Consider the following 11,569-nt stretch of genomic DNA (forward strand, 5'->3'; position numbering starts at 1 on the left):
GGGAACAAAATAGTGGCCGCCCCTCGCTGGACCTTTGAAAGAGAGGCCAACACATTAACCTCTAGACCATGAGAGCCCCATAAACCGTACGTTGAGAATTTCAGAAAACCTAAATTTCAAACGAGGTAGTAGGCTACTGAAAGACGGCAGCGAGGGGCGGCCACTATTTTGTTCCCTTTATTTATTGTTAAGAAACCAAGGGGTAGCAGTAGAAAGGCTGCAGAAAGAATCAGGAGCCCAGAAGAGGAGGCAAAGGAGGTGAGGGGGTGGGGGCAGAAAGAGGAGACGAAAGCAGACGACAGGACATTGTTAGAGAGCAGGAAAGGAGGTGAAAGGAGACACATTTAGAGAAGAACATTTTTCGGTCACTACCCGGGCATGATTCAACTTTTCCTATCTACTGAAAAAGTTTAATGTGTCCCACGAGCTCGTGTGACCTTATTGCAGTTGCGAGCGTCGTAAAACACTTACAAAAACAAACAAGTACGGTTTATTTCCTCTATCTTTATAGCAATTGCTTAGCTGTCACAAGCCAGCGATGCTTTTACTCTACTATAATTGACGGTTACCACCAGATCGGTCAGACAAATTGTTCCGCTTGACGGTCTTCTTGTCAGCTTCAAGCAACAATTATTAACCCTGATCCTAAAGACAAACCTTTTTGCGGGTAGCAAAAGAGCTGACCACACATTTTGCCTTAGAAAAAAGAACTAGATATCTAGGCACATTGAAACTGTCTTCAAGTTTTATTTACTTGATGTATAATATAAAAGCCATGAGATATAATAATAGGCCTACATACGGTAATTCAAATTGCCTTCTTCATGAAAAGAATTATAATAAGGTTGATACGAGGAGTTTGTTGTTAGGTCCTGGTATGGATACGATGAATTATAGATACATTAGATCTATACGGTTTACAGTTTTCAATTTTTATGCTTACGCAAAAAATCTCTTACGTCCACTTTCTGTCACAACAATATGTAGGCCTAGAAGCAAATATTTAATTACATGTAATAGCCTTCAGAATAGCCTACAAATAATATTATGTGCAAAGTATGTTTTGTCCAGCTCTCTAAATATTCAATTTATGTCAACCAAGAAATTCTCCCTTCAGGAGAAAATTTCAACAACACCTCCCGCCGGGGTAACAGAGAACCCGGATGAACGCCAGGTCGCGGCTAAGGAAGAAGACCATTCGAAGGAAACTTGAATTTCAATATAAGTCTCCGCTCTGCGGAGGCGAAACCTTATAAGTAAAATGGCTGCAAGAGATTTGTCCAAAACATTTGAAGAGATAGAGTCCGAGGACTTTAGTCTCGAGACCAGTGTGCCAACAGATTTGACGATGTCGCCTGACCACAGCGAAGCGGAAACACGGAACAAGAAAAGACACATCACGAAGCAGATCATCGAACGTAAACAAATGTTACACGACATGCAATTGTTGAAGATTGAAGTGTCACAAAAAAATCTCGCTTTAGAAAATTTGAAAGCTGAACATTTACAGCAAACTGAAGAATTGGAAGAGAAACTACATGATGCCACTCATCAGAAACAAATCTTACAGGTTCGTGTCGTAAAAAAGACTTTCACTTTCACTCAGAATAACAGCAAACTAGATATCTAGATCTAGAGTCTAGATTCTAGATCTAGATTCTACATCTAGTCTAGTCTAGATGTAGATCTAGATCTCTCTAGAGTCATTCTAGATCTATAATATTATATTTATAATGTTGTATATTGCGGTTATTAGTGGCATTAGAATAGTGGTAAGATTGTACTTTACCTGACCAGCGGTAACCGCTGGTCGGAACTACTTTCATTAGTGCCTAGTGAGGTCCGCTATTCTTCCTTTCAGAACTCCCCTACTGTCTCCTACTCACTTTTCTACGTCCACACCCTTCGACTGCCAACTACCGACTGACATCTCTCACCGGGTTTTTCAGCCATCACGACCGTGCCACTGTGCCCTTTGACCCTCGACCATGACACTTTGAGGCTAATTGGTCAATCTAATCACGTGGTCCACTATTCTTATTTGCTCGCGACTCTGCAAGGCCTATCTCTCTCCTGGTCCGGCAAAGTACAATGGAGGACGAGAGATGCGCTTGAGAGCTCATTTGCTTAATTGCAACCCCCTCGGTCCCGCTCGCGACTTGACGAGTGCCGAGAAGCAAGGCTCGTCCTGTTCCAACTCTAATTACCCCGATTGTCCACTTAGTTCTATGGTCCACTCATGTTATTGTTTTGCATTTATGTGTATGTGTGTGTTTTTAAATCATTTTTGCCAGGGGGGGAACCCTCCACTGTTGTTACATTAATATGTAAACACGATTGTCCGCTCATGTAAATTGTTTTGTGTTTGTGTGTTTTCTTTATTATTGTTTTCAGGGGGTTGCCCCCCCTGAACCCCCCCCCCCCCCCCCCCCCCTGGTATGATACACGGTGGGTCCATCAAAGTTAAATCCCCTACCCACCCTCAACCACCACCTCTCGCTCACCTCCTCGGCCCTGGCTTGCTCTCTGTGCGAAGTCGCCCGCGGAACTAGATCTACCTTTTTGTCCGCCCGTAGAGAACTATGAGTGCGTAGTTAGGCTAGGCATGCATAGTAATCATGGGCCCAGACGGGTGGTCCGGTAAAGTACAACCCGGCCAGAATAGTCATTATACTACAACAGACTAGTTAAATTTAGTGAAAGTACCATAGTGTGTTGTGTAGAAAAAAATGCACGTATAACAATTCTTTTTATTTTTTTGCTACTCTAGATTTTAACTGAACTGCATCTTATGGTTTGAAAAAAGAGGTTTTAAAATAACAATGACAATGTAACACAGTGGAAATAATTCACGCAGATTCATATTCATGGCTATACAAATGATCATGGAGGCTAGATGATAGATGTGATAGAGACAACATGATAAAATGTAGCAGCCGTGAATAAGCTGGGTCTGAGGAAGTCATTGTTTCAGTTAAGAGAGGGTGTGAGAAAACTGTTTGCACTTTTTATACTAAATTAATTCGCCAGCTGCCCTTTTCCTTGGCCAAGTAAATTTTGGAACTCTAATGCTAGAATAAGCTAGGGCTTACCATGACAAGAGAATTATATTATAAGTAGGGGGAATCCCCATGTATGGTACGAAATGTGTTCATTCTCATGGATGTGTACAAATGCAAGCTGTCACTTTTTAAAAAATTTGCAAATTTCCAATTTTTTGACTATGGGATCTTCAAGGTCTTTAAAATCATGCTAATCCAAGTGTTCAAGGGGCTGTATCTTTGTCTCTTCTTTACTACGAAAAAAAAATAATGGCTGCCCCTCGTCAGTCTTTCAGTACTACCTCATTTAGTCGCTTTTAAGCACAAGGGGGATATCCCGAAAAATACTGTTCTGAAAAAATCGATGGTAAAGTTTTTACCCCTTGTTCGGTTTCTTAAAAAGACATGGAGAGTTTTCTCTATAACAAAATAAATGTACCCACCAATGAAACTGAACTTCTCATATAAGTAGTGGATGCTCACTTTTGGTGCAGGTCAAGATTTCTGGAAACCCCAGAAATCTGGGTTAGCCTGCTTGTCCTTAAAAGGGATCATTTGATCTCTTAGTTGTGTGAAATTCTCCACCCTTTATTCCTCCCTGTTGTAACATCCTCAGGCTCGGCTGGAGTCAGAGCTTCAGATTCAGTCGGACGATGCTCGGAAGCGCCAGGAGCTCATCAAGCGTGAGCTGGACGGTGTGCGGTCGAGACAACAGCAGCTGGAGGCAGCTAACGAGCGACTGCAAGAGAAGGCAGGAGACGTGCGGCGGTCACTTCGAGACCTGACCATCTCCGAGGAACGGTTCTATCAGCTGCGAGGCTTGCCGGAAGAAGAGTTGTCGCTCAGAGATTATGTTGCGGTAAATTTTTATGAATTCGTTTGTTATAACTGTTTTGATCTGGCTCATGCTTCCATTCATTCTTTGGTGTTTGTGAATGTGTTGATTTTTTGGGGGGTCTTTTTCTCAAATTGGATTTGGCTAAGATTTCTTTCATAGTTTATACTATGTTGATCTACTGCTCTAGTCAAATTAGCTGCTGAAAATTAAGCATAAAATAACCCTGTAATCAGTAAAGAATTATTCTTTTTATTAATTCTAGTGCTAGACTGTATAAGTAAATGACCATGAAAGTGGAAGAGTTGTATCTTTTTCAACTTTTTATCTGTTTTTATCTACACATCATCAGATGCGCCAGTACGAAGCAGTGAAGCCGGTGCAGACAGAAGTCTCTCAGCTGAGGTCCCAGAACAAATCCCTAGAGGAGGAGGTGACTGGTTTGTCGAGGCAACTGCTGGATGTACAGAAGGTGAGGGAGAATGTGTGCGTGTGTGTATGCTTGTGTGTGTGTTTGTTTGTGTGTGCATGTCCTTGTACAAGATGGAATTTAAGGGTGTGGGGATTATCATGTATACACTTTGACTCTGTGGAGGATTGGTGATGGGGACACTCTTGCCATTTGCTCCTTCTGTTCCATGTTGCCTGTCACTATCCTGTCCTGCTTTCTGGGAAAATGCTAGAGTTCTCGTGCTGGCTTATTTATCATAAAATGTCAAATTAGCTTTAAGGCTTTGAGAGTCTCTTAAGTAAAAATTGTTAACTTTATTAACCTAATGCCCTTTTCAACACTGTGCAAATTCTACTCTGGAGTAATAAAGTACCGTTTGTGAGGCGTGCTGACAAATGAGTTATTTCTCACAATCAGCCAAAAATCTACACAGGCATTTAATTTGCAGGTTTTCAACAGTGGATGTCATTTTCTTCTAGTTTAATATTATGTCTTTTATTATTTAATACTCATAAATTACATAAGGCAGGATTGAAAAATTGACATATGTAATACCGTATGTCTATATTTCCATAGGGCTAAAATCCAATAAGTAACTCATGTTGTCTGTACCCTTCACATGTTGTTGTTATCTCTGTCTTGTCTGTGAACAGAACCTGGAGGAAGAGCGACAGGCACACGGAGAGCTGAGGGTCAAATACCAGAAGGCCACGACTGACTACGCAGAAACAGCGACACGCGTCAAGGTGGATGACTACAAGGTGGAAAACTACGACAGGGTCAAGAGGTCGGTGGAACTCTTTTTTGTTGCTTTTCTTTTCTTTTCTTTTGGTATTTTACTTTTAACTTTTTCATCCTCTGTTGCTGTTGAGCATCAGGGGGAGATGCACTTTTCCAAGGTAGTCCCAACCCTGCAGCTCTTTCAATTGAGATGTTGAACTGTAGTTTTTCAGGGTTCCTATGACTCCCTCATTCCATCTTTAACGTGGCCTACCTCTTCCTTTATAACTTGAGTACTTCGTGTTGTAAGCTCTTTCTTTTAGTGATTGTTTTAAAGTGGAACCCCCTACAGGAGAAAGAATGGGTCTTGTTGTGGCGATGCACTGTGTCTCCAGTAGGACAATAATTGAGAAGAAATAATCCTGGAAAGGGAAAAACCTTGTTCTTTTGAATATTCATCACCATTTCTCCACAGTGAGAGGGACTCGTTTGAACAAGACCAGCTGGAGTCTGTGCGGCAACTTGTGGCAGCCGAGGCATCTCTGGCCGCGCTGCAAAAGGAACGAGATGATCTCAGTCGTGAGGTGAGACTTTGTGTATTGTGCTGCACATGAAATAAGGCATGTGTACAGTATAATGCACTGGGGGTTGTGTTTTCTTAACTCTTTATCTCAAGGGAGGGGTGGGTAAACCCACTACGCCACGGCCTTTTTTTGGTTCTAAATCTAAAAATGACGAAACATCACTGAATTGGTCATAAAATAAAAACAAGTGAACCTATTTCGATAGTTCTTCATCTTATGAATAGAATCCTGATAAAAGAGATTTGTTTTCGGCAGCTGCTGAAAAGTAATTTGATGTTGAAGTCGTCGTAAAGGAATGTACCCGAGCCGCTGTCAGCGACTCACTGGCACAGCGGTTCTGACCGCGAGCCACTGGGAGCGGCTTGCTGGAGATAAAGAGTTATGGCAGGACTAGAGTTTTGCCGACCAGTAATAATGGACTGCTTATTGGGAATATTTTCTTTCTCAGTGGTCAGGCAGTGAGTCCTTTCTCTAAGAGAAACAAAACTGCTTTTTATGTTACAGACAGAACAAAGAAAAGTTGATGTCTGTGGTTGGTATTTATTGAGGCTTTTTGCCATTGCGTGGTAGAGAAGATCTGAGTTCGATTACCTTTACACTTCTGTCTGTTTTTCTGTCTGTCTGTCTTTCTGTCTGTCTGTACAACTCTGCCTGTTTGACTCTGGCAAGCGCCTCACCAAATTTCAGGATATTTTGGAAGTACTGTTTTTATGTGAACCTGAGGCCAAACATACTGCACATAATGGATACCTGTTTGGTAAAAGCATTGGTGTGCATCATGAATGTACATGATGAAAGAAAACATACTTACTTACTTACTCTCTCCGTATACTGTCAGGTACATAAGGCGGAGAGCAGTCGACACCACGCTTATCTGTCGCGTGCCACTTTCTCCATTTTCGGCGTATCTAGGCCCTTGGGGATTGCTTCATCTCTTATTGTGCCTCTATAGCTTCCAGTTGGTCTTCCAAGCTTTCTTTTCTAGTTGGTTTCCAATGCCATGTCTGATAGGGCAATCTCGTCTTCCATCTTCGGCATTCTCAGAGCGTGTCCCAGATATCTCCATCTTCTCTTTTTTTATACTGTGACAATAATGAAAACATTTCCGTGATGTTCCAGCTGTCCTCGTCCAAGCAGACGGTGGCTCTCCTGCGGCAGGACAAGGACTACCTGAGTCGCCAGTGCTCCGAGGCCAGCCACAAGCACGCCTTTGGGGAGGAGAAGCTGCAGCAGTTGTCACGGCAACTGGAGGACGCCAAGTTGGCCCGGGAGGAGATGTATGAGAAATACGTGGCTTCCAGGTCAGTGGCTGTTTGTGGGCGTGTGTGTGCCTCGTGCTGGATTGACAGATAGGTGTGAAGATAGATGGATAAGGGAGGGTGGTTATGCTGTATTGGTATGAATTTTTCTGTTGAGGTTGATTCCAAGGCATCTATCATGTTTTAAAAGTTGATTAAAATTATTTTTTTTCAACTCTCACAAAAAAAAAAGAAGAAAAATTAAAAAGACCAAGTCAGCATAAACTGCCATCTCCACATTTCATGAGTGGTAGATCTGTGAAAGGTCATTTCACTGACGTTGTTTATCTTTTGTTCTTCCAGGGACCAGTACAAATCGGAGTATGAGAACAAACTGAAGGAAGAGCTGGAGCAGATACGTGTACGCACCAACGGAGAGATAGACAGACTGCGAACGTCTACGCGGGAAATGTATGAGCGAGAGAACAGGTGAGACACAGTTGATGAGGTCATGATTTCGCCTTATGTAACCTTTCTTCTTTACATCTCCTTTCATATTGAATTTTAATGAGAGTAATATATAATTTACATTTTTTATGAATACCTGCATTTATTTTTACAGTTCTGTACAGCCAAGAAAAATTTCCCTCTGGGATAATAAAGTATTATCTTATCTTATCTATCTTATCTCTTTCTCATTTCATTGAACTACAGTTGGACCTGCTCTAATAGCCACCTGTCCTAGACAATCACTTGTACAAACGACCTATTCCCTTCTTCCCCCCATCCCCCCAGTGTTTTTTTGGGTTTTTTAAACATTGCGTTCACACTGTCCAAGACACCCACCTGCCTATGACAACTATTTTTGTTCTTGACAGTGGGTGATCATCTAGGACAATTTTGACTGTACTAACATGTTTGAATGTATTTTTGTTCGTGGGTGGTTGGAATGCTCTGGTGTGGTGTGCTTCTTTTTTCCTATCAATCATCTGTTTTTCTTATCTCTCCTCTTTCTTTTCTTTGTATGTTACTCTTTAGTAGTACCTCTAATTTCCAGCTCTTATGTGACCTATTTGTGTTGCAAGTAACGTAAAACTCTTACTGTCGGTGGTTGGTGGGTACTCTGGTGTGGTTTGCTCCTTCTTTCCTATTGAACATCTATCATCCTTATCTCTCCTCTTTCTGTTCTTTGTATGTTTCTCTCTAAACACACCTCTAATCTCCAGCACTTATATGACCTATTTTTGGTGCAAGTGGCGTAAAACATTTACTATAAACTCAAACTCTTTTTGTTTGTGCAGAAATCTGCGAGAGGCTCGGGACATGGCACTGTCAGAGCGGGACCGAGTTAACGGCACCGAGCGGGAGACTGCTGTCAAGTACGAACAACTCCTGACAGAGTGAGTTCACCTCAACGAACGGTTATACCAAAGCTGCCAAGTACTTTGATAGAATCGGAGCCCCCTTTTTTTTTGCCCATCAAAGAACTCCAATCAGAGTTTCATGAAATCCAATTTTTTTTTCTTTGATTTTGATTCCTTAGTTTGTACACAGCTTATTGTGAATGATCTGAACATACATAGGTTTATTTACTGCATTTGCAAGACTTATTCTAATACTGTGAAAATGCTACACTTTTGCAGCTACTGCGGATTTATTTTTCTCAGTGTGCACTTGTTTTTGTTGTTTCTGTTGGTAGATACAAGGAAAAATTTCATGTGTATACAATCAAGTTTACTCGTACTTAATCTCCCCTTGTTGTCTCTTACTCAGCTACCTGTTTTTTCTTATCTTACAAAGCTGTAACCGCGATTTCCTGTTGGAGGATGAAGGGCACCACTGGCAGGGTCTACTTCTTTTCTCTTTTTTATTCCTACCTCCCTTTTTTTTTAGTAAGCTATCGCAATGCTGAACAACCATAACGGTGTCAATGTGCTTCTCTGTACTCGCACCAATATCAAATGTGAATTCATTTTATAGCTCGTCAGTAGGTGGTTGGTGGGTGCCCTGGTGTAGTTTGCTCCCCTTTTGGTATCAGACATCTATTATCCTAATCAGTCTTTATTTTCTTCTTATGTTACTTTTGATTAATTCCTTGAAATGTACAGCACCTATATGATGTTTGTCTTGCAAGTGCCGTGAGACTTATTAAAACTAAAAACTGAAACTTTTCCTCGAGAGTTTAGCATGGAAATGAAAAAAAAAAAAAGGAAAAAACTGTTTTAACACCATTTGATGATTACAAAATAAAAGCTGGTCATACTAAATTGAGTTACAGGGAAAATCAGCATTTGAATGAACCCAGTCCTCGCAAAATCACTACTACTCTCCGCTGCTCAGTGTAAGACGTTGTCAAGCGTTACTTTTCGAAATTGCGTATGGCGGAGTGCTACATAACACTAAGCAGTTGATCTCTGGTTGTTTTTAATTTCTGACGGTGTTTCGGGATATTGATGAGTAAGTTGCCGTGTCCCCCCAGATTCCGGCAGCTACAAGCCACCAGTGAGAGTCGAGTCTCGGAAGTCCAGAACGATCTGAAGGTGAAGATGTTTGAGGCGGAGCGGACGCAGATGATCCACTCGGAGACAGTGAAGAACCTTGGTCAGGCGGAGATGGACATTGAGAAGATGCAGAAGAAAGTGGAGGTGAGAGAGGGAGGGAGAGAGGTTTGGGGAGAGTGGGTGAGATGGAGAGGTGGAGGGGGGAGAGGGAGAGAGATAGAGAGGTGGAGGGGAAAGGGAGGGAGAGAGAGAGGGAGGGAGAGAGGGAGAGAGGGAGAGAGAGAGAGAGAGAGAGAGAGAGAGAGAGAGAGAGAGAGAGAGAGAGAAAACAGAGAGAGAGAGTGGCAGGAAGAGAGAGTGGCAGGAAGAGAGAGAGTGGCAGGAAGAGAGAGGGAAAATGAGAGAAACAGGGACATACAGACAGACAGACATGGTGTGAATGACCATGGTTCGAATCCTTTTCAAGATTTAAAAAAATCTGGATTCTTTGTTGAGTTTTCAAGCTTCTCCACCAACTTGACTCTGCCTTACTGAGGATGCAGATTAGGTCGGAGCTCTCTCCTCACAGATAACCTAACAATGTTTAAAAGAAACTTAAAACTCGGAACATCTGTTCCCAGGTGCTGACCAATGAGTACTACAGCCTCTATGCCTCCATAACCTTCTAGTGTTTAAAAGGGGTGTAATACTCGGACCTTCTGTTCCCAGGTGTTGACCAAAGAGTACTACAGCCTTCAGGCCTCCATGGACAAGAAAGTGGTGGAGCTGGAAGCTTCCGTGTCGGACAAGACGGCCCGACTGGCAACCTACGAGAAGTTGGAGCAGGACCTGGACACTGTGGTCATGCAGGCGGCCGAAGGTGAGTCGTCTGTGCCGTGTGTTGTGTCGGTCGAAGGGTGAGTCGTCTGTGCCGTATGTCGTGTGTTGTGTCGGCCGAAGGGTGAATTGTGTGTTACGTGTCGTGTGTCATGTGTTGTGTCGGTCAAAGGGTGAGTCTTCTGTGTCATGTCGCTACCTCAGAATTACAAAGTTCTATCTGCTATTTTTGGTTGTTTTGAGTTGCTTTGACCGCGAGGTCAGAAATCAAATGCTCTATCCGCTCTATCAAAATTGTAAGACTTATCAGACAAGTACCAAGTGTAGAGTTTTGTGTGAAAATTTTTATAAAAAGCTGTTTTAATGTGTTTGTTACATTTTGTAACTCGATGCTGTGAAAAAAAAGAACCTAGTCATACAAGTAGTAAACTGAGTTTTGTAAAAAAAAAAAAAATCAACGACTCCATTTGAATGGTTGGAGTATTGGCAGAATCACCTCTCATCTCTTGTTTTCTTCTTTTCTGACTGTGTTTAGGAGTTTTGATGAGTAATTTCTGTCTCTGTTTATGAGTTGTAATGAGTAATTCTCTCTCCAACAGTTGAAGACGAGAAGGATGCCGAGAGAGTTCTCTTCTCCTACGGCTACGGTGCCAACGTGGCAAGTACCACCAAGCGCAGGATGCAGCAGAGGTCAGTCCCACTTTTCCTTCCGTTTTGCGATCAAGGGTTCTTGGTACTGTTGAGCCTGCTCTAACGGCCGCCTGTATTTAAGGCAATCACTTGTACAAATGACCTTTTCCAGTTTACCCCGTTTCATTAAAAAACCCACATTATTATAACAGTGTGGAAGACATCCACCTGTCTAAGACATCTGCTTTTTCTATGACGATGGGTGGTTGTCCTAGACAATTTTGACTGTACTTGTGCTAACTTCTGTTCCGCCGATTATACTTCTAAGGCAACGAAAGGGTTGACAAATTGGCGGGGGAAGCCTGGATGGGTTTTTTTCTGACGCTCAATCCAAGTTCTGTCCTTTCCCTATGTCCATGAGTGGATGATGATTAGGTTAGAAGGAATGCAATTCTTGCATTTTTGAGAGAGTGAGGGAGAGCCGGAGGGGAACAGAAACATTTTTGAGAGCAAAATAAATTGGTCACGAACCATGATCGCAGATTTCTGTTTCCGTTCTGGCTCTTGAAGAAGATGAAAATTATATCTCTGATTTTATTTTCTTTATCGCTAGCAATGTTATATTAAATTATAGTTAACCTTTTTACTGTCATTTCGATAATGCGGATCTGACAGCAGTGTTTGAGTTCTGTTTGTTTTATTCTAAATTCTATTTATGTTTAAAACTCTCTCCTCCTCTCTCTCCCCCTCCCC

At 42.1% G+C, this 11,569-nt stretch overlaps 1 protein-coding gene across 1 annotated transcript in view; it reads left to right on the forward strand.

Annotated features, from left to right (window-relative positions):
- Nucleotides 1-1,082: 1,082 nt before the first annotated feature.
- LOC101857602 (progesterone-induced-blocking factor 1) overlaps nt 1,083-11,569 on the forward strand; it is a gene marked incomplete in the record, with an annotated part of 18,072 nt that continues 7,585 nt past the window's right edge. The window contains 11 exon segments of the mRNA XM_013088245.2: nt 1,083-1,570; nt 3,658-3,900; nt 4,229-4,348; nt 4,981-5,114; nt 5,523-5,631; nt 6,751-6,932; nt 7,233-7,358; nt 8,171-8,269; nt 9,349-9,514; nt 10,079-10,229; nt 10,786-10,876. Coding sequence (XP_012943699.1) covers nt 1,262-1,570; nt 3,658-3,900; nt 4,229-4,348; nt 4,981-5,114; nt 5,523-5,631; nt 6,751-6,932; nt 7,233-7,358; nt 8,171-8,269; nt 9,349-9,514; nt 10,079-10,229; nt 10,786-10,876 — 1,730 coding nt within the window.

The sequence above is a fragment of the Aplysia californica genome, unplaced genomic scaffold, assembly GCF_000002075.1.
Source record: "Aplysia californica isolate F4 #8 unplaced genomic scaffold, AplCal3.0 scaffold00709, whole genome shotgun sequence".
In the NCBI taxonomy this organism is placed as follows: domain Eukaryota; kingdom Metazoa; phylum Mollusca; class Gastropoda; order Aplysiida; family Aplysiidae; genus Aplysia; species Aplysia californica.